General features: G+C 43.6%; 1 protein-coding gene across 7 annotated transcripts in view; it reads left to right on the top strand.

Annotated features, from left to right (window-relative positions):
• LOC129170841 (retinoic acid-induced protein 1) overlaps positions 1-23,061 on the top strand; it is a 66,450-nt gene that overhangs the window by 38,541 nt on the left and 4,848 nt on the right. For 5 of the 7 annotated variants that reach the window (XM_054758910.1, XM_054758914.1, XM_054758912.1 and 2 more), the window contains one exon: positions 16,649-22,986. In XM_054758910.1, the coding sequence (XP_054614885.1) occupies positions 16,720-22,986 (6,267 nt within the window). In that variant the 5' untranslated portion in view covers positions 16,649-16,719. The remainder of the gene's footprint in view (positions 1-16,648; positions 22,987-23,061) is intronic. The other 2 variants (XM_054758917.1, XM_054758916.1) reach the window with 1 other exon arrangement.

Here is a 23,061-nt window from a genome sequence, read left to right as displayed (position 1 = left end):
TAAAGATGAAAGTGGACACGGGCGTGCACGCTCGCTCCATGCTGTGATCCTTCATTAGCGCTGCAGCATTCAGTCAATAATTTCATGCCGGAATACGGTGCACTTCATCTCCACAATGGGACCTGATGATGGCTAATTCGGGTGATGTCCTTCACCGCTCACCATTTGTGTGCACATTAAAGTAAAGTTTCACCCGGAGGAGTTAAAAATAGAGGCAAGGCACCAGTCTGCTGTAAAAAGTTGACTTTTACACCTTGGGGCCTTTTTGGCATTAGAAAGCGCTATGAATCATTAGTTGCACAACCTTTATTAACTGCAACATTTTCTCAGTGGTCACGCAAGTGTAAAAATAAGTTAACCACTGTAATATTTGACAATAAAACACAATTTAAACACATTTAATGACTTCACTGACCAATTGGAACATCATACTACCAACTTATCCGTCACGCAAGTGTGTGATATAACAACCGCGGCTCACTACCTTGAAGTCAACTGAGCAGTTTTGCCTCTTAACTAGTCTCAACGATCACATCTCTTTTGGAATAAGCTCTATTTCCAGACACGCGCGCACTCAAAAAGTTAAAGAAAAAGCAAACCACACACATTTAATCTTTGTTAACTGTAACATTTAACAGTGTTAATGGTCACGCAAGTGTAAAAATAAGTTAACCACTCATGTAATGTAGGTTAAGGTCGATACTTTATTGATCCCGAAAGAAATCCTTAAAAACACTCTGCTTTTGATAGCAAACAACAACACGCATCAACACGCGTCTTTTTTTGCAAGACCTTTTGCAAAAGATAGAGTAAACCATCATTGTGCATTCTATCAGCAACTGCTAGCTACAAGGAGTGAACAGATACACTCCTGATCAAAATTTTAAGACCGGTTGAAAAATTGCAAGAATTTACATGTTGCACTGTTGGAATTTAAAGAGGTTCTAAGTAGAGCTTCAAAATGCAAAAAGAAGAAATGGGCAATTTGTTGCAAACAAGCATTAAAGTGAAATAGGGTTTCCATCAGCTGATCAAAAGTTTAAGACCACAGCTTTTAAAAGTCATCATCATGGCAAACATGCGGATTCAGTCTCATTTTCTGCCAGGTATTCACACTGTCATGGTCTTTTGATGGCAAAGGCAAAAGAGCTTTGTCTCTTTGGACACGGTCGGATTGTGGAGCTGTATTAGCGAGGCCTCTTCGCAGCGCGCCATTGCTGCTGAGGTTGGATGCAGTAAGACAGTCAAGATAAGGACCAAAAGTCAGGTCGTAGACCCCAAAAAAAATGTCGCCGGCCCTGAGCTGGAGGATCTGTCTGGCTGTCCGTCAAGACACGAGACAATCCTTGGCCCAAATGAAGGTTGTTGCTGGGGCCGAGTGTGTCTGCGAGAAAAGGCTTTTAAGAGCAAAAAATGTCTTCAAAGTCTCGTCTCCTTCGGCGCCACAACATTGCCCATTGGATGGATGGCAAGGGAAGTTTACAAAAATGAACATCAGTTCCATACAGTGGATGTCCTCCGTGAAGCCATCTTCATCACGTGGCACAACATTCCCTCTAGACACTGGCATCAAGCATGCCCAAACCAATTTTTGAGGTGATTAACAAGAATGGCGCAGCTGCCCATTACGGAGTCCTTTTTTGAACATTTTATTTCTATTTTAGGGGGATTTTGTGTTTTTTTTTAAGTATGGTCTTGAACTTTTGACCAGCTCATGAACAGCCTATTTCACTTTAATGGTTCTTTGCAATAAATTGCCTACTCATTTTTTTTTTTACTTCACTCCCATTTCTTCTTTTTGTATTTTGAAGCTCTACTTTGAACCTCCTTAAGATCCAACAGTGCAAAATGTAAATTAATTCAATTTTTCGACTGGTCTTAAGTGTGTATCTGTTCACTACTTGTAGCTAGCAGTTGCTGATAGAATGCACACTGATGGTTTACTGTAACTTTTGCAAAAAATAAAAGACCAGAAAAAGCATATGTGATGTTTTGTGCAACTTTAGAGGCGTGATTTTCCTGGAAAATTTGGTGAAATTTCGACCTCGGGTACAGTGTTCCATCATAAAACTCCTCACCATACACTTTATACACTTTTCTCAGACAGGCGATAACATTTTCTCACATTTCTCTCTTGTTTAAACACTCAAAAAAGTGATCAACACAAGAAATTATTAAGTCACTCACGCATATTTCACTCCTGTGACCGTGCCTTTTTGTCCTGGTGCCCTTCCGCTGTACTGTAGCGTTTCTGTATCCCGGTTTAAACATTGCTGCAGTCCTTCGAACCGAAGATTCCTATACAAGCTAGCAAGCAAGCAAGTTTGCGATGACACAGGATTGATCAGGAGGCACAAAACAATGGGCAGTGCAGACAGTCGAGAGAGGGACGAGCTAGACACTCAACTTCCCACAATGCAATTCTTCTTAAAGCGCCAGGCTCGGCCTGTAACAGCGATATAGCGAGGGAAATATTTTCAATACCATCAATTATTTGAATTTATGCTCCATAACAAATTAGACGGTGTGCTGTTGTGTGTTATTGTAGATGGAGTTTAGGGATTCACAATGTAAGGATCCGCCCTTTCCATGTGATCTTTTTGAACAAAATCTCATTTTAACAATCCAAAAAAGTTCTAGATCACAATATGAGCGATATCTAATCGTGGAGGATTGCGAAGTCTGGTCCCATCGCAATGCAATACATCATGTTGATGGCGTCGTTTAACAAAGCGGCGTTGACATTTGGATTTGAAGCAGCCGGCTGCTGAGCCAGACCACACACACACACACACACACACACACACACACACACACACACACATAAAGTGAGATAGTGAGACGTGTGTATGCATACACACAGCATCAGGTGAAGGAAAAGGGCGGTCATTAGCGTTAGTTCTCTGTGATTAACCATGTGACACACACACAGTGTGTTGTGTGTTGTGATGCCCTCTGTCTGATGTGTGGCACAAAATGGCGTCGCCCCAGCAGAGGCAAGGAAGATGGGAACAAGGCCAGGCAGATGGAGGAAGAGGAGGATGCAAGGACTTTACGTGTGTGTTTTTGTGTCTTTCTATCTTCTTGTGGCACAATGCTTAACATCCCACCTTTTTATTGTGAGGATGTTGCAAGGACATTTTGGCTGGTCCACACAAAATATGCTAATTTTCACTCCTTTCACCCCATTAGACTTTTCGTCTGCGTGTGCGCATGCGCGCGCGTGTGTGTGTTTGTGCACTTCTACGCCTAAACACGTATGTTCTTTAACACGACAACACAACAAAAATGAAGGAAGTTTTTCCTCCTGCAGGTGGAACGCGACCTTCCTGTCTCTCTCGCTCTCGCTCTCATGCATCTGTCCATCCCTGCCTCCCCCCTCCCCTCTCACTCACTCCCCGCATCCCCGTAGTTTGGCGCTCAGATGCGTGGCAGGTAATTTGCGCGCTATTGCAGATTAAAGTTTAATTAGTGAGCGAGGAGTCATTTGGGTCTCAGTTGAGTGGAATAAGGCAGTCGTGTGCGTGCGTGGGTGTGTGTGCGTGTGTGTGCGCGTGTGTCCCTTCTCCTCGCTCGCTCACCCTAACACATCAAGGCTCATCACAGAGAGAGAAAGGGGAGAGTGGGAGTCGCCGATCCACTTCCTGCTTTCATCAACAAAGAACAAAGGATGGAGTCTTCCCCCTTTTTTCCTCTTCATCTCCTCCTCCCTCTTTCCTTCCTCATCCTCCTTCCGCTGCTCAGTTGGCACACTTCCACAGCCATATTCACACTTGTATGCTCCCTGGTGAGACACACACACACACATCGCCTCCACTGCGTCACATTGCGGGATATAAAGGCGGGAAAAAAAGACGGAGACAACTTTTGAACACACCTGCGACATCACACGATCACGCTGGAAATGTCGATATTTTTTGTTAAGTGCCTGTCACTACGCAATCCGTACAGGAAACAATTACGCAAGGTGGCAGTTAGCATGAATAACTGGCAGAAGGAGTGAGCAAATGTTTTTTTATCAGTGGTCCCCAACCTTTTTTGACTCACGGACACGGCTCGTGTTCCCACAAATCTCCCGCGGACCGAGGGGGAGTTCGTACATTATAGCGATCTAATTTATCTTATTTATTATGTATTGTGTAAAACTAAGACATGAACATCATCACATTAAAAGCACAAAATGAATGCAGATCCACCATCCACCAGTTCAAGCCTGGAGTTTGTTTTCCAGAGAGATTATTACATCGCTGTTGGACGTGTGTGGTAAAAGGCAGTGTGCTAGCATGAATTACATAACAACTTGAGTCAAATGTGCACATTAGCACTCAATACGGTCATCAAAACTTACCTTTATGCATTCCCACATAGTATCAGTATTTCAGACCAAGTATGAGGTGAAAAACGGTAAAAATACAGTAGTAGTCTATCCGTGCGGAGTTAGCACACGCACGATGGCACGTTCACGGACCGTCGAACAAAGTGGGACGGGACATACAGTATAAATGCCAAAACTATGGGATTTGTAACTGTATATTATTTGTTTTAAATAAAATAACGACCCTTATTTCCGAAATGGATATGCATTTACATAAAAGTTATTCACAAGTGTATTTTTGTATTTATCATTGCACCTGAAAGCTTCCCGCGGTCCGGTTCGGGCCTACCCATGGACCGGTAATGGGCCGCGGCCCAGTGGTTGGGGACCACTGATTTATATGACACATACATAGCACATGCATTGTGCCCATGCATGAGAAAGTGTACCGTGGGCTTTTACTTTTTATATTATGTTTCGATCTTCTGTTTATTTCTATTATGAAAGGTGGTGATTATTGTTCATAAGGAGCGACAGTAATATATGCCACTGTATGTGCCCATGTTGGACCAAATGTGATGTTGGTCTGTGACTTTGTGGATTATTTTGGGTTATCCTGTTTATTCCTATTATACAAAGTGGTGGTTGCCATTAATAACTGGCAGGAGGAGTAATTGCATGAATTATATGACACATACACAGCACTTGCGTCCTGCACCATGCATGAGAAAGTGTACTGTAGGCTTTTACTTTGTCGTTAGTCGTTCTGTTTATTTCCATTATGCAAGGTGGTGATTATTGTTCATAACTGGCAAGAGGAGCTATCACATGACTTATATGACGCTTCTATGTTGCCTATCCTACCCAAGACAACTGCATCCAACTGTGCTGTGGTCAGGGAACTGTACCGTGTTTGAATACAAATCAGAGCACTCACGCTAGCCAATGGTGCTCAGCGTCAAGGGTGCTGGAAGATGTCCTACAGGTGCTCGGTTTGGTTCAGGCGTCACCTTCAGCTCCCTCAGCAAGGCCCTTGTCATCTTGAAAGTGTGTTTTGGCTCATTATCATGTTGGAAAACTGTTTCCCAAGGTACATGTTGGAATTTGTTTCCCTCAATGAACCACAGCTCCCCAGGACCAGCAGCACTCATGCTTTATACTCACTTGTGTTACCATTAATTAGACTATAATGGTTGTGTGTTGACTTATAGTCAATGGGTCGTAAAACTATGCTGTTATACAAGCTGCACACTGACTACTCTGAAGTTTACTTTCTATAGTATTGTCCCTATTGAGAAGAGAGATTGATAGATGTGCCCTACTGAGTGCCATTGTAGTTTTTTAATAATAGCCACCAAGAGGGATGTTAACACACACACACACTTGTCCTCTGAAGACTTTGTTGTTTCAGCCGCTGGAGACAACAGCGGCGGCAAATCAATAGCCAGCGCGGCCGTGCGATAACGATCTCCCTCTGCATGCGGCGTCTCGCTCTCTCTGCTGCACTGCTGCTTGCTGCACGCCGTGTCCTCCTTCCTCACATCTGCCTTGATCTCCATCTTTGTCCCCCTTTCCCCTCCCTCCATCTCACATCCTCCTCCACACCTTCCCTCCTCCAGCTTTCTCCACTTTGCTTCCTTCATCCCCCGCGGTTGCTTCTTGTACGGCCCTTTAAATCCGTCCCTCACCCTTCCCGTATTCAATAAGTCAGTTCCTGTCTCCCCCCTCCATCCCACTTCTCTCTGACCCCCTTTTCCTCGCCTCTCCCGTCACTCTCGTCCCAAACCTGTCGGATCAAAAGATATCCGGCCCCTCTACTTTCCATCTTCCATGCATTTCATTTATCTGCCATCTGCTTTCTGCTGCAAGGAAGTGTGCATCCATGTTTGTTTGCCCACAAAACCATAGATGATTGGGTGTCCCTTCACGCTGTGTGTGTGTGTGTGTGTGTGTGTGTATGTGTCTGTGCGCGTGTGTGCGCGTGTGCGTGTGTGTGGTCCATCTAAACTAAGACAAGGTCACTCATGGAGACACACACACACAGCTGCATGGTGGCAACGTGGACATAAAGGGCAAGGACACCTTATTACTTAGAGGACACAGAAAAGTGTGTGTGTGTGTGTGTGTGTGTGTGTGTGCGTGCGCATGCATGCACAACATGGCATCATCAATTAGATGAAGTGAAGTGGCACAAAGCAGGAGCAGGTGCAAGCTGTGTGTGCGTGTGTGCGAGTGTGTGCGTAGAGTAGCAGGATGGAATACACGAGAGAGCCCCAGCAGGATGTCACACCAAAACTGAGCCCAGCAATTTCCTGGAAAGGGCAGGTGTGTGTGTGTGTGTGTGTGGGTGTGTGTGTGGGTGTGTGTGTGTCTGTGTGTAGTATATGAGACGTGCCTAGGCTGGACCGGAAGTGAAAATGGGACGCTGTCACTTCGAACTATGCCAGTCTTTCACTTTCTTCCCTGTGTTTTTTATTTTCATGTCACACCTGTTCCTTTCAAACAAGTATTAGGGTTACACAGAATTTTTTTTTTTTAAGTTTAAAAAGAGAAACAAAGTCTCACTAATGTTGAGGAAGAAAAGACATGAAATTGAAAATAATAATTGTAATATGCCAAGTAAAAAAAAATCCTAAAATATAAAGAATAAAGTCATTTTTTAGTCATATTACAAGAAAAACGTTTTAATATTATTAATAGTCATCATAAATAAGTCTAAATATTACAAGGATAAAGTTGATATTACGAGAATCAAATCATAATATTGCAAGAAAAAAGTCACACTTTTGCAAGAACAAAATGTAGTATTTATTTGTTTATACAATTTTACAGATATATTATGATAATAAAGTTGTAATATTACAAGGAAAAAGTCTATCTAATATATCTATATTAAGAGAAAAAAATCTCATTTTTACAAGAAAAAAGTCCTAATATTGAGCAGAATAAATTAATATCAAGTTGAGGGAAAAAAGGACAAAGTCATACTAATAGTATAAGAAAAATGTTTGATTCATAATTAAATGTTAAAAAATGTCATAATATTACAGGAAATAGTCAGTGTTGTTCTAGCTCAACATTTGCACAATTACATTAAAACTGGTAACACCGATGACGGCATTAACCAGCTATACATTTATGCTCGTACTATTTGACTACGACGCTGTTCTTGTCAAAATACAACTTTTTTTTTGCATACAGTAATTCCATAATGTTACATGTCTCGATTCGTAGATTTGCAACTTTTTTCTACAACTCCTTTGTAGCTACTTTATGTGTCGAAACAAAGTCAAAACTTAGTAAGTGTGCTCTTCTATTTTGCATGCCTTTGTCTTGTGCCCTCATCTAATCTTCCCCCTGCATTGTTTCTATCTGCTGCTCCCTCGCTGATGGAATACCAAGTAGCACTGCAGCCCACTTTGCAGGACCTCCACTCCCTGGTGTGTGTGTGTGTGTGTGTGTGTGTGTGCGTGTGTGAGATGCATGGGAAGAAAGAAATTAGGCAGAGGACATGTGTGGGCAAGGAAGAGGTTATCAAGCGCATCGCTGTCTTTGTTGTGTTGTTCTTGTGCTTCCTTTAGGCGTCACAGTCCCATTGTCCACCATAAGTCCACCAGCTAAAACCACACACACATGCATCATGAAATCTGGCATCATTTTCCTCACATGCACCATTTCATGTTTGTCATCACCTTCCTACGCATAGCAGATAATGAGCAACCCTTATTCTCGTCACGTGCCCGCAAGTATCCACGACAACATCCTCACGCACGCAGGGGAGACAAACACACCCTATGTGTTGTGCATGTGTGTGTGTGCCTGTCATCCGCTCTTCCCGCCCGTCTCCTCACCCCGTTACCATGTCAACAAAGCCAGGTTTAGTCCTTCAAAGGGCATCGCTCGGCAGCGTGGAGGTGACCGTGTTTGAAAAACGGGAGGGAAGGAGGAATGGACGTAAAAAGATTTTTTTTAAAAACTGATTTTGAGGGAGACAAAAATGTGCTTTTTGTCCGGATTTGTCATTTAATTAAGTATGCCTCCTTAATTTAACAATATGTTGCTGAGAGATGTTCCTAATATCATGACCTCTCTCAAGTAGCTAAAAGGGGTAACCACAATGTTAGGAACACCCATGTGCAGTGCAGTTCTACAACCACAGTAATAAAGTTATTGCTGAATGAATATAACAATTCTGCATTATTATCCTAGATATACGTGAACGTGTGTGCCTAATAAAGTGAACAGGAGTGTGATCTGTGTGTGCGTGGGTGTGTGTGGTTTTCCATACACCAACCTGACATACACACACACACACACACACTTAGAAAGCCAGATGTATTCCCCAGGTGACACACTTGCATCCTATCTTCGTGACACTAGCATACTGAGTGGCTCCCCTGTTGCCATGGTGACAGCAGACCCTCCCCATTGTGTTGTTATTGTTGTTGTTTGTCCATTGCGTAGTGGCCTGTCACTGTGTGTGTGTGCGTGTGTTGCTCTGGTAAAGGTCACGAGGCATCACCAGCCTGTCAGGAAGAGAAAGTGCTTAAGTGTTAAGCTCGCATTCGCACGTCATGTCATCCCGTGCCTAATTATGTCGATTTTTCATGTCTTCATACATGGGATGCAGAGAAGAGAAAAATGGCCTCTCAAGCCAAAGACGTATTATACTCTAGTCCAAAAGTCAAACAAGAACCCAAAGCCCAAACAAGAACATGCATAGACAAGACAAACTGGCAACTTCTATACAGACACAGTGGAACCCTGTGAGTCCAATAGTTCCAAAGCTTGGAATTCAAACTTAAATGTCAAGGAAATGTTGATAAAAAAAAAATAAAACAAGAATCCAGGAGCCAAACAAAAGCCGGATTAGGCAGGACAGCCGTTTAGAATACAATGAACCCTCAGACTGACGATCGTCTCTCAATTCAACCTCAAAGCAACAAATGTTTCTCAAGAGGACAACGCGAGTAAACTCGTTAACTAGCTAAAAAGTGTAGCCTTGTGATCTTCCGGCCGCACGGTGGTCTGGTGGTTAACATGTCTAGAGCTCAAGGGTCGAGATCTCCGTTCAGAACATTTTTATGTGCATTTTGCACGTTCTCCCTGTGCTTGCGTGGGTATTTCATCCCAAAAACGTGCATGAAGGGAAAGGGGCTCTTATCCATTGGCACATTTCTGTGTGAAGCTTTCATGTCCTCGCTGTGCTCGCGTGGGTTTTCTCCGGGTGTCCCGGCCTCCTCCCACTGTGATTGACTGGTGACCAGTTCAGGGTCTACCCCCATTCATTCCAAAGAACTGAACTGCAGTTTGTCTAGCTTCTTACCTTACCACCCTGCTCGGGTGACTACAGACACAGTCAGACGTCCACCCACTCATCCACATTGTCCGACCAGGCTGTACAGGTGAGTTTCCACCCGAGGGCAAGCGAGCCAATATCGACTGTGACATTTGTAAGTGTCCTTTTTTCATGGCGTGCAGCTGGGGGTCACAAGAGGTCACGGTAAGCCAGTCACGTAGAATATATGACGGCTTGCAGAGGGCACTGAGACGAGACTATTGACGCTTGCAGAAAGACAGATGGCGCGATGAGGCCTGTGGACAGCCAGCAAATTAAGTGCCAAGTGCTGGCTGACAGTCAGGAAGTGATGTGTTCACATGGAGCGTGGATGCATGCCGCCAGTGGTCATTCGGACTTTAAGTTGCTCATTACCTCCACATTACCTCCTAGCGTCAGTTTGTCTTCTACCCTTTAACAACATATTGTTAAAGGGTGGCAATCCAGATTCATTATAAATGGTTTCAAGTATGGTCAAAGGCCATTTTACCAGGTTCATTCATCCATTCATCCATTTTCTATGCCACTTATCCTCACTAGGGGGGTATGCTGGAGCCTATCACAGCTGACTTCCGTCGAGAGGCGGGGTACACCCTGGACTGGTCGCCAGTCAATCGCAGGGCACATATAGACAAACAAGCATTCGCACTCACATTCATACCTATGGACCATTTAGAGTCACCAATTAACCTAACATGCATGTTTTTGGAATGTGGGAGGAAACCGGAGTACCCGGAGAGAAATGCAAACTCCACACAGAGATTTTACCAGGTTCAGTATATTTCAATCCAAATCTGATCCAGATTCCAGATCAGTGTGTTAAACCTATAGTCAAAAGATCTTTCACCAGGTTCAGTATCGTTTGATCCTGATCTGATCCTGATCCCGTCTAAAAGGTTCATTTATAACATTATATTGTTATATTTAGGGATGTCCGATACTGGCTTTTTTGCCGATAAGCGATATATACAGTATTATATGATACATATATTACATGGTACATATTGTCAATGAATATTTCATTAGATTCAATATTGTTTGATCAGGATCAAATCCAGATTGAGTAGAAATGGTTGATTTTAGGGTCAAAGGCTTTTTCAGCAGGTTTCACCAGATGGTTTAATCCGTATCTGATCTAGATTCCATATCAATGTAGTTAACATATTCAAAGTAGCTTTCATTAGATTCAATATTGTTTGATCAGGATCTTATCCAGATTGAGTATGATTGTGGGTCAAAGGATTTTTCACCAGGTTTCAATATGGTTTGATTTGGATCTGATCCAAATTCCATATTAATGGGTTTATTACATTGTCTAAGGCTGTTGTACCAGATGGTTTAATGTGGATCTGATCCAGATTCCATATCAATGTGGTCGACATATTGTCAACAGATCTTTCATTAGATTCAATGTTGTTTGATCAGGATCCCATCCAGACTGAGTAGAAATTGTTAACTGTAGGGTCAGAGGCTTTTTCACTAGGTTTCAACATGGTTTGATTTGGATCTGATCCAAATTCCATATTAATGGGTTTATTACATTGTCTAAGGCTGTTGTACCAGATGGTTTAATGTGGATCTGATCCAGATTCCATACCAATGTGGTCGACATATTGTCAACAGATTTTTAATTAGATTCAATATTGTTTGATCAGGATCTGATCCAGATTTTCGGACATATGCATGTTCGAAATAAATTCAACCAACCAACCAACCAGATTGAGTATAAATTGTTGATTGTAGGGTCAAAGGGTTTTTCACCAGGTTTCAATAGGGTTTCATCCAGATCCAATCCAGATTCAATTTCAATCTTGTCAAAGGCTCGTTCAACAGGTTTTAGCGTGATCTTTGATCTTGATTCAGATTGTGACATTGTTTTAAAATCCAGCTGAAAATGCTTCCATTGTTGTTCATATCCAGTCGTATACTCTATCTACCAATTTCCACCAGATCAGGTGGTCATTTGTTTTTCTAATGTAGAAACTTAATGTGTTGTGATTACTTGGATCCATAAGAAAAAGGTCCATTTAGCTATGAAGATCCTTGATCGTAGGGATAAAGCACTCAGTGGTGTCGACCTTGAGAAAACATCATCTTGACTCCAGGAAATTTCCTTTGTGGGTCCAACTCAGTGTATCATTGCCAATAAGGCCGAAAGCCTTTTTGAGTGGATATTAAAGTCCCTCTGTTTTTTTTTCTCCCTCGCTTCCACTTGATTAAATCCAGTAAATGCCGTATTTGTTGGAGGGTATCTGACGGCACTGGGAGGCTGAAATGGCTCAATAGCATCTAATAGTGAGGAAACTCAGCTTTGCACCGCTCGATTTTTGGGAGACCGAAAAAAAATTAGCTCCGTGAGGCAGGCTGCTTAACGTGTGTGTTTGTGTGTCTGCGTGAATGTGTGTGTGTGTGTGGTGTGTGTAAGATGCAACTGTCTCATCTCTGGGGTGTAGGATGACTCATCGACATTCACAGACATGACTTCCTGCTCTAACACTGATGAGGATGACACTCCAGACAAAAATGTTTACCGGTGCTCCAAAAAAAAGCGCACACACGGACCACAAAAACACTTAAATAACACACGCACACTGCAATAACTGCAAGTTGAACCAAACAGTAACGATCACACAAATGTAACACATTAATGACATATTATAATAATATTACCAGAAAAAGATTTGTAAAAAAAAAATATATAATTTTCGTGAATAAAATGGGAATTTTCATGAGTGAATGACATGAAAATGGAAAACAAGTTGGAATATTACAAGAAAGTTTATAACATTTACCAAGTGAATTTCAAAGTTTGTACACAAAAGTAAATATATACATAACAGTAATATTGTGAAGGGACACAATTTGATTTCCGTTAAAGTTGCAACTTTCATGAGTGAAAGTCAGAATTACCACTCATGCGCAAACACATAATTATCGTACTACAAGAAAACATAAATACATAAAGTTAACGTATTCCAAGAAAAGTCATCGTAAGTGAATTTCCACAAAGTGGGATTCATTATTAATAACCAGAATGTTTTCATAGTTAGAACATAGAAAACTTGTGACTCTAAATACGATTTTTACCATTTTTAGAGTCCTGTAGAAATGAAATAACACCCCTATAGTCACCTTTACACTCATATTAACCAATATAGTAGATATAATCAGAGAAAATAAGCCATTTAAGACATAAATAAGACTCATGCTCATGTGCGTTTCAGTAAATGTCTTCTAGATTGAAGAGTTTTAGCTAGAGTGCGGCCACGACAGTAGCCCGTGTTGTTATTATGATGACTATTATTATTATTATTGCTATTATTATTATTATAATTGTGCCTGTTGTGAGATAAATCATTATAAAATAATAAAAGCCTGTCATTGGCAATCATGTCTGGTGCGTGTTACTATTGACACCGAGTGGCCAGTGTAGACTATAGTTGTATTGCCTTAAGCTGTATTTGTATTTTAGTTCATTCAGAACATTTTCGTGCTTGAAAATTCATAATTTAGACCAAGAATACGTAACATTTGTTTAAATATGCATTTTTTGGACTAATAATAAATAGGCTGTAGTCAACCACGAAACAGCGATGATTTATTAATTAATTAACTTTTGAAACAGCACGATAGAGTGAGGGAACAATGTTTGAACCACGATGAAGCGAGGCGCAACTGGATATAATAATAGTAACGTTATGAGGAAAAATTATTTTAAATTATGAGAATTTTATCACAAGGAAAAAACAATAATTGCAAGATTTTTGGGTCGGTGATAAAAAGTCATAATGTTGTATGTAAACTTTAACATTTTTAACATCATCTTAAAATTCCCAAATGTAAATACATAAATAATAATACATTGTTCCCTCGTTTATCGCAGGGGATAGGTTCCTAAAATAGCCCGCAATAAGTGAAATCCGCGAAGTAGCCAACTTTATTTGTTTACAATGATTATATATGTTGTAAGGCTGTAAAAACCCCTCACCATACACTTTTCTCAGACAGGCATTAACATTTTCTCACATTTCTGTCTTGTTTAAACACTCGTAGTTCAAATTTTGTTTGAATTTTAATGATCAATTTACTTCACAAGAAATTATTAAGTGACTCACGCCTATTCACTCCTCTGACCGTGCCTCGTCCTGGCACCGTTTGGCTATTTTTGTATCCTGGTTAAAACATATCGGTCCAGCCTCCGTATTTTCCTCCTCCTTGTCCTACTCCATGAACCGAAGACTCATTTAGCCGGTTCGCTTCTTATTGTTCTTCTCCTATTGTTGTTTATTGGCAGTTAGCAAGTTCCTCACACAGTTAGCTAGTTTGCTAGCAACCATTGACTACAACAGAAAACGACACAAAGGAGATTGATTGACAATGGTGTACAGCCAAACAGAACGCAGAACACAGTGGGCAGGTTCTCCCTCAGCCAATAAGGACTGTTGTGGGTTTATATTTAGCCGGCTATTGTCTGCTGTGGGTTCCTAATATGCTCATACAGGCACATAAACACATACTGAGATGAGGTGTGGCTGCACAACTCTCACATGAGTATACAACACCCTCTACTGGTAGCAGTAGTGAACACAATAACAGACACACACAACAGAGTTCACTCTAACACACTACAAGGACACAGAGCACAATAACAAACATTCAACATTGCACTTAAAAATATCTGTGAAACAGTGAATCCACGAAAGGTGAAACCGCGATGTAGCGAGGGAACAATGTATAGTAGTAATATTTTTTTTTGTAATTTACAAAAAAAAGGAAAAAAAAAAAAAGCAACTTTCACAAGTACAAGTCAAAATTCCCGCTCAAACCTGTCAAAACCATTTTAATCCGGATCTGATCCAGATTCAGTATCAGCAGTTTATGTAGGGTCAAAAGCAGTTTTACTCAGACTGACCCACTGATTCTTCTGCGTAAACGAGCTGGCTATGGCACTACTATGATGTCATACTATTTTGGTAGGAGGAGAAACCAGATGAGGGCTGACTGTTCCTACACGGTGTACCACTTTCCGAAAACATGAAGTAGGAGAGTGTGTGTCTGGTGAACGTCATTTCCTGTGCCTAATTGAGGGGTTGGTTGCGTAGTTGTCGAGTGCTGCATGCACATGCGTTGATGTTATTTTGCTGGGTTGTCTGACTTGGTGCGGTGACTTTAGCTGACGAGAGAGTGCTAGCTTCTAGGCATGCTGCTCCGCCTCCTTGCTATAAGGAGCTGCATGCATAATAAACAAGGACGACGAGGGGGGTGGTAAACACACAGAGCGACGTTCCATCCCTCCTTCCTTCCACTTTAGTGTGCATGTGAGGACAGCAGCTATTCCTCACCAAACGCTTTCCTCGCTTCCTCCCTGTGACGTGAATCATTATATTTAATGCAAAAGCATGCTATAAGGTGACCTTTTGTGTGTGTGTGTTTGCGGCAAAGGAAGATAAATCCCGTCTTAAAACGCCTCTGAAGAAAAGCGAGGTAGAGAGGGCAAAGAGAGAAGTGGAACCGTGGCAGCTCGACACATTATGGAGCATCCAGCTGAACAATCTGATTTTCTCCTCTCTTGCGTTCCACTTTGCTGTGCGCTTATAGACTCAAATGTGAAGCCTGCAAAGGTCATCTCTGGTGCTCTCGACCACGCCCCAAAAAAATGCTTTTCAGGTTCACAAAAATGTTGTTAGTGGTGAGACGTGTGTACACCCCAAAGCAATCAATTACACACACGTCAGACTGGTCATGTTTTCCATCAGGAGGTAAAGCTAATTATGGACTTTATGACACTATAACATACTGTGCATTACATTACATCCACCTATAGGTGTGTGTGATTGGATGTTAGCGCAGCTCATATTTCCAACAGTACATCATCTCCTTCACCTTCTTCTATTCTTCTACCCTCAACTGTCTTTTGCCATCACTAAACGTCCCTTTTACAGTCACTAAATGCAACTCCACGTGTTGCATTCAGCGTATTTGCTCCAGTGTAGTACACACGCCAATGTTTCTGTTTGCAATTGAGCATTTGTGTGCACCTTCTTGCAGAAAGGGGGCAAAATAGGAGGTGTGGAGCTCTATAAAAGGAACATTCTGAGTCACCTGGAGACAGTCTCAGCGTGGCGTGCTTTCGCATGCATGCCAGGCGACTCCCGCGCACAATATCTCAGCAGTCGACTTGCCCCAGGGTGCAACATGCAGCCCAGTGGCATTATTCATGTCTGAAAATGCATTTGTGTGCATGTGTACTCCTAAATGATGCTTTGTGAGAGGCCTGTTAATGTATATGAAGGCCTACCGCAGCCATGGGTTATTTCTTTATTGAAATCCGACAAAAAATTTATATGCTCCTGTTATACAGATGATCTTTGGCAATTGCCCCCCTGTTAAATAGACCATCAACAGTCACATGACTGTATTTGTTTGTATCTTTTGCCTAAACTGTTGTACACAAAAGAGTGAAAATTTGTCAAAGCACGCCTGTGCTATTATTTTTCTTACAAAAACACAATATGGTGGCGCTGTTGTTAAACTGCAAAGTCGGACTCTACAAAACGCTGTAACTTTTGGGTATTTACCCAAATTACCCCCAAATTTGGCACAAACCTTTTGGGGACTGACAAGCATGAGCATGTAAAATTTGAGCAAGATTGGTTGAAAAACATGGCTGCCATCAAGCAAAATGTCTGCTGTGGCACAAGCGGGACAACTAATTGGCAATTGGTTACCGACCATTTGTCTAATGATTATAAAACTTTATATAATACTGATATCCTCAAAGTTTTATAATGATTACAAGTATGCAAGCATGTGCTCTAAAGCACTTTGTCCACAAAACTGGGACGTCACAAATACATATATAATTACACAGTACAGTATACATTTTTTTAAACGATTGTATCGATAGTGCATTGATAGAATAGTTTAAATATCTAGTGTCTAACTAACCTCCCAATGTTTTTTACCTCCCTTTCCCCATTCATCCTTGTCTTCAGACACCCTTACCCCCCTCCCCTCGTTCCCATCTCACCTCTCCTCCCCGTTGTGCTTACAGACGAAGGGAGTTATGCAGTCCTTCCGTGAGCGCTCCGGTGGTTACCACAGCAACCAACCCTGCTACCAGCAGGAGCCCCATGAATTATCACGCCTGGAGACGTACCGACAACACCCGCATCATGCCCATCCTCAGCTACCCCACCCAGGTCCTGGTCCACATCCAGGCCCGGGCCCGGGGCATTCGAGGTCAGCCTATGAGGCCCGTTCACTCGTAAACACTGCAAGTATGTCTACAAGTGCGGGAGCAGTAACAGGAGGAGCACCTAAGGATTGTTACAACCAGCACCAAGCCTACCCTGGCTACCCAGGAAATGGTGGCGGGATTGGTAATGGAGGTTCTACACCCTCGCAGGCAAAGAAACCTTACAGAGGAAGCAAAATTCCTCTGCCAAATTCCAGTCTACAGAGTCATGGGGGCTACAGCAACCACATGGGCACTGGGACCTACTCAGCTCAGTATATGAGTGGAGGCCACCTCCAGCAGAAATGGGAGGATCCAGCTCAGATGACACAGTATGAGCAGGAGATGGTTGGTCGCATAGAGGCTGGCGGTCCCCCAGCCCCTAACTCCTCACAGTACATGGACCAGAACATGCTGGGCCACTCCCAGGCCCAGTGCCACCAGCCCTCTACCCAACCCTATTCCAGCCCCCATCACCAGTCACATCCAAGTAACCCTTCCCCCTCCCCATTAATGTACCCACAAGGTCACCTGCACTACCCCCAACCTTCCCCTTCACCTTCACCTTACATTGAAAAGTGTAGCCCCATGCCCCATTGTTATAAAGGCTATAACATCCCCCCGACCTCCCAATATGGCAGACAAATGAGCAGTCACACTAACCTGAAGCAAGGAGCCTACAGGACATCCCAGAGCAGTTATAACTACCAACACTCAAGAGGGTATGAGCAACAGCCCTCGATGCAACCCATAAGTAACTCCCAGGAGTCCCACCCAAAATACCAACACTTCAGTCAACCACAACAGAACTACTGCCTTTCAGAACTCTCTGTGAGGTCCCCAGAACAGTATTATCAAACATGTAGCCCCTCTTCAAGCCACTCTCCCGCACGCTCAGTAGGACGTTCCCCTTCATACAGCTCCACCCCTTCACCATTAATGACCAATCCAGAGTCATTCCAGTATGGACAACCGCCCATGACCCCAGGGGCGGCCTCATCGTCGTCCTCCTCTTCAGCTGGCATGCAAGAACAAGGTGGGTCCACTGCTATGTTGTTACCCCCTCGATCACACCCTTCACCCAATGTGCCCCACACCGCCCCGCACAGCTTCACAAACACACTGCAGGGACCTACCATGAAGGAGCGCTTCTCAGAGAAGCTGCTGTCAAACCCCAGTTTGTGGAGCCTGAACGCCCTCACCTCTCAGGTAGAGAACATATCCAACAATGTCCAACAGCTGCTGCTTTCAGAGGCCCTGGTGGCCAACAAGAAATCCACTAAGCGAAACAGTGGGGGAAGCAACAGCAGTTCTGGAAGTGCAGCGTCGTCCAAAAAGGGCGAGGAGTACAAAAGTCCGTATCCAGAAAGTGTTCTAAGTGGAGGTCCTGTGCAGGACCTTTACTCTACTATACAGCATCAGCCAATGCCTATGGAACTACACGAGGGAGGCTACTCCAGCAGTAGCGATGAGCAACTGGAGAGGGGCTTCTACCATAGCAGCCAGGGCAGGAGTCCAGCTCAGCCTCCTAACAACACCCATCTTAATGTGGACACAACATCTTCCTGTTCCATGACATCTCCAGATGATGTGTCCACCAGGTCTGGAGACTCAGGTCTGCACACCTTTACTCCAGACCCAATTCGATGTCAGTCAGTACAAGGAGGAGATGCTACTCCAGTGAAGAGTGTTGGTGATGAGAGGTCTCCTATAAGCGTTACAATACCCAGTCCTATAAAACATGACAACGATTCATCTTCAGATTTACAGCATATCAATGAACCCATTAAGGAGAACTTTGAGGAATCTGCCTGGACAGAGAAGTCAGCATACACAGAGACTAAAGAAAATACTATTGATTATGAAAGAGATGTTGACTTAACTAAAACTATAGCGAAAGAAGAGAAATGGTCAGATGGTGACAAATTTCACTACAGCCTAGTAAACAAAGGGGTGGCAGAAAAGGACTTTTGCTATGTGGACGCTGCATATGAAGGGGTCCAGAGGAAATATGACCCAGATTCACTTGAGCAGTCCCCAGCCACCTGCTCTGACTCAAGCCACAATTTTGGCCAAGAGATGAAGGAAGAAGCATACAAATCAGAGTCCTCAGTTGCTTCTGAGAGCTCTCTGAAAACATTGCCTTTTATTCCTGCCAGTGACCTTGAACAGGATCAATACACTGAAAAGGAGGACAGCTCAGACACCCCTCAAATTGAGGCTTTGGAAGAGAAAAAATCCAACAATACAGAGAGCAGAGAAATGGTCAAGCAAGAGGAACGGGAAGCAGAAGCTGATAAACAAGAAGAAGAGTTAGAGGAACGAAAGCAACATCCGCTGTCTCCTCCCCTGTCTGATAAAGTGACAAAGGAACTGGAGGAGGAGAACATTAGCCAGTCCTTGACTTCTGAGCTCATGAATAATAGACAAGGGTCTGAGAAACCTTCTAGTGACCTTTGCATCAGGACAGAGAATCAAAGGGCTGAGCTCCATAGCGACAACGAGCTTGCAGGAGTGCCCGCTCATCCAAATGTGGCAACAGAAGCCCCGGATGCTTCTTCACGAGAGTCAGGAATCGGTGACACCGCTCCGCAGCCCCAATCCGCTATGCCAGTCTTCTCAGCTCTGAACGATAAAACAACAGCAATTCCATCTCAGTCCAGGGATCACATTGATCACAGTGACGCCAAAGTGCTGGAGCCAGACTCTCCTCAGCTGCCAGGGAAGTCAATACTTCCCTCAGCCCCCTCCTGGGCAGACACGCCACCCTCCCCAAAGAAAGGGGATGAGGACATGGAGCCGGGCATCAGCTGCTCCAGTGCTGTGACCCCATTGGCCAAGCCAGAGCCCATGGTCCCATCTGCTCAACCGAGGGCATTTGGACGTAAGCATGCAAGGGGGAGAAGGAGAATGATGCATTCAGGTGCAGCAATCAGGAGACAGCTAAGCTCGGAAAGGGAGGAAGACAAAGAGGAAGACCCTTTGGCTTTGCAGAAACCTTGCAGGCCTCCAAGCAAAACTATGTTATTCTCAGATCAGACTGACCTCACCGATCAGGAATCAATAGTCAGCCAGATGCCCAAAATGCTAACTGAAGCTTTTAGTTCCAGAATGTGCACACGCTCATTCAATGCAGTGGACCTACCATCCAAAGTGGAGGCTCATTTGAAGAGGAAACCAGGCCCAAAACCGGGCCCTAAACCAGGACTAAAAAATGCATCTAAACCAGGGCCAAAACCTGGAGGTAAACCAGGCCCTAAACCTGGTCTAAAGCCTGGATCAAAGCCCGGGCCAAAACCTGGACCTAAACCAGGACCAAAGGCTGTGCCAAGCACACCAGATCCATCAGAGAAAATCGAGACTCTGGGGAAACGAAAACCAGGGCCAAAGCCTGGTTTAAAGATTGGATCAAAACCTGGCCCTAAACCTGTTTCAAAGCCGGGTCCAAAACTAGGACCAAAGCATGGACTCAAATCTGCAGATGTTTTGCCACCTGCTGAAAACATAACCATCAAGGCCCCCGTTGGTCGTCCTAAAGGCTCAGTTTCTAAAGCAAAGCAGGTACAACAGGAAGAAGTCAGTCAGCATTTAACAGGATCACAAGGCAGGGGCAGGAAGAACATCAAGTCTACAATACCACAAGTAAACCAGGAAGAAAAAACACCAAATGGCATTAAAGCACAAGAAAATGAAAATAAGAATATGATCTTGAGGTCCAGGAAACCCTCACAGGCAAAAGCAGTGAAAGAGAAGGAGAAAATCATACACAAAGAAAGTCTAACACCAGCGCTCACAGAAATTGAAACAGTAGATATTTGTCTGAAAAGAGGGGAGTGTTTAACTGTTGAACAACCTCCAGATATCGTCACAAAGATAGATCCAATTCCAGCAGAACATACCCCATCAGTTCTAAGTGAAAATACAGAAGAAACAACTATGCTTCCACTAAAATGTCAATCACCCATGGACACTTCAACCATACCTGTAAAGAAGAAGAGGGGTCCAAAGCCTAAACCAAAACCACTGCAATCTCAAACAGCGCTGGTGGAACAAATTTTTTCCACATCTAAAGAGGGAGATGTTCAAGGCTCCAGAAGAAAGAGAGAACCACCTACAAAAGAGTCTGAGGTCCACCACCTACCCAAACAGACACCCCTTAATGTCAATGAAACAGATATTAGTGACATGCCTGTAGTGCCTCCTCAATGCCCCACTAAAACGAAGGTTCTCCCTCCACGTAAGGGCAGAGGACAGAAATATGAAGCAATGGTGCAGAAAATTACATCGCCTAGCTCCAAGAAATACCTCCAAACGCCTCAGATAGAAATCAATCTCAATGACGAGGCAACAACAAAGGAATTCTCTTTGCATGTTCTCAAAGAGGGGGAGACTTCTATTCCTTTTAATGGCACAGAAATTAATGAAAGTGAAGTGAAAAGCAGACAAGAGTGTGAGAAACTTCTAGAAGGGGTCCCAAGGAAGGAGGTCAAACAAGAGACTGAGAAGCAGGAATTGAGTCAAGATGCATCATTACCAAATGAGTTGAGAGACACAGTAGTTGAAGAGGGTGTCACTATTGACAATACAATACAAGAACACCATAAACACAATATCCGAAGTCCAATGGAGGCACAAGTAGACCTTGGCTGTCGAGAAGAATGGACACAACAGGCACAAGCACTTTTATCTGCAGATGTATCCATAACCAAGTCCTCTAAGAGGAAGCGATGGGCAATGGTGGAAAGTACAGATGCTTCGATTGTCGCTTTGGAAGCAGACAACCTAATAGTCACAACACCAAGACTTGCCAAGCAGAGGGCTATCAAAAACAACCACGAGATGCACTTAAAGCAGAAGAGGAAGCGAAAAGGTCCACTTGCATCAGAAGAAACAGAGGCAGCCAAAGAGATCAAAGTTGAAACTGCAGAGGAGACGGTAAAGGAGGTGATAGCATACTCAGAATCCACACTGCCCAATAGTCCTGATGATATCAAAGAATGCCCCGACATTGGGAGTACAGAGGTTGTGCAGAAATCCAGAAGAGGGAGAAAGCCATCTACAAATCCAGCTAAGCGGAAACGGGGGAAATCCTTACCCGAAGAGACTTCTGACAAGCCAGTGAAAGTCTACAAAAAGCCCGGGCCAAAACCTGGAATGAAGGATGCTTTGGAGGTCATTGAGGCGGTGGTTAGGGCTGCTGGGTGCGAACAGGCTGAAAAAGAGAAGGGACAACATGAGGGTGATGTAGGAAAGTGTGAAACAGAGGACAAAGACTGTCTACGGGGTCCTGTGGTGACAATATCAGAGAAACACAGTGAGACTATTTCTGTGAAGAGAATCCGAAGCAAGCCAATCCAACAACACCGTATGTCTTTCTGTCCTTATGTGCGGATCAACAACTCCAGAGACTTTTCCGCTTGGTGTGCCATAGTCAACAAGCCTGAGGACGCACAAGTTTTTCAGAGACGGAGAAAAAAGGGGATTCTTCGAATGAGGAATCCTTTCACAGTTGCAAAGGTGGTGCCGCACACTGCTGCCATGCTGCAAGGACCCTCGGTCAAACCGGATCTTAGTGGGAGGCATCTGACGTGTTGCCTGTGTGGAAAGCCCTCAAACTACAGAGATCTGGGCGATTTGTGTGGACCTTATTACACAGAAGATGGAGTTCCTCGGAAAATGTTGACCACACAACCCTACAGGGAAATCACAGAGAATCGTGATGAAGTTAGTGCCAGTGAGGAACCAGCCACTTCCTCACAGACCGAAGAGAAAGAAAGCAAAACAGAAGTATCACCTCAAGAAGGGAGGAGACAAAGGCATCATCACTGGCCATACAGACGACCAGAGAGAAGAGAAAGAACGTGTCTGGAGGGTGTTCCTCGAAGATTAACACTCAGAGAGAGGTTAAAGAGGATGAAGCAGGTCCAGGTCGGCCATTCGAACGACCAAGAGGGCTTGTTCCAAAGGCTTCAACAGGAGGCAGAGGCAGGGGAGCATTGGGCCCATGAAAACTGTGCAATCTGGACCAAGGGGGTGATTATGGTAGCCGGGCGGTTATACGGACTCAAAGAGGCTGCCAATAACGCCACGCAAACGGTAAGAGAGCAAATATCACCAAAGCACTTCTTTGAGATATTGCTGCTAACTTTTGTCCTTTGTTTTTATGTGCCC

This window comes from Dunckerocampus dactyliophorus, chromosome 18 (assembly GCF_027744805.1).
Source record: "Dunckerocampus dactyliophorus isolate RoL2022-P2 chromosome 18, RoL_Ddac_1.1, whole genome shotgun sequence".
NCBI classification, from domain to species: domain Eukaryota; kingdom Metazoa; phylum Chordata; class Actinopteri; order Syngnathiformes; family Syngnathidae; genus Dunckerocampus; species Dunckerocampus dactyliophorus.
Note: the sequence above shows the minus strand (reverse complement) of the source record. Positions and strands in the feature narration are given on the sequence as shown.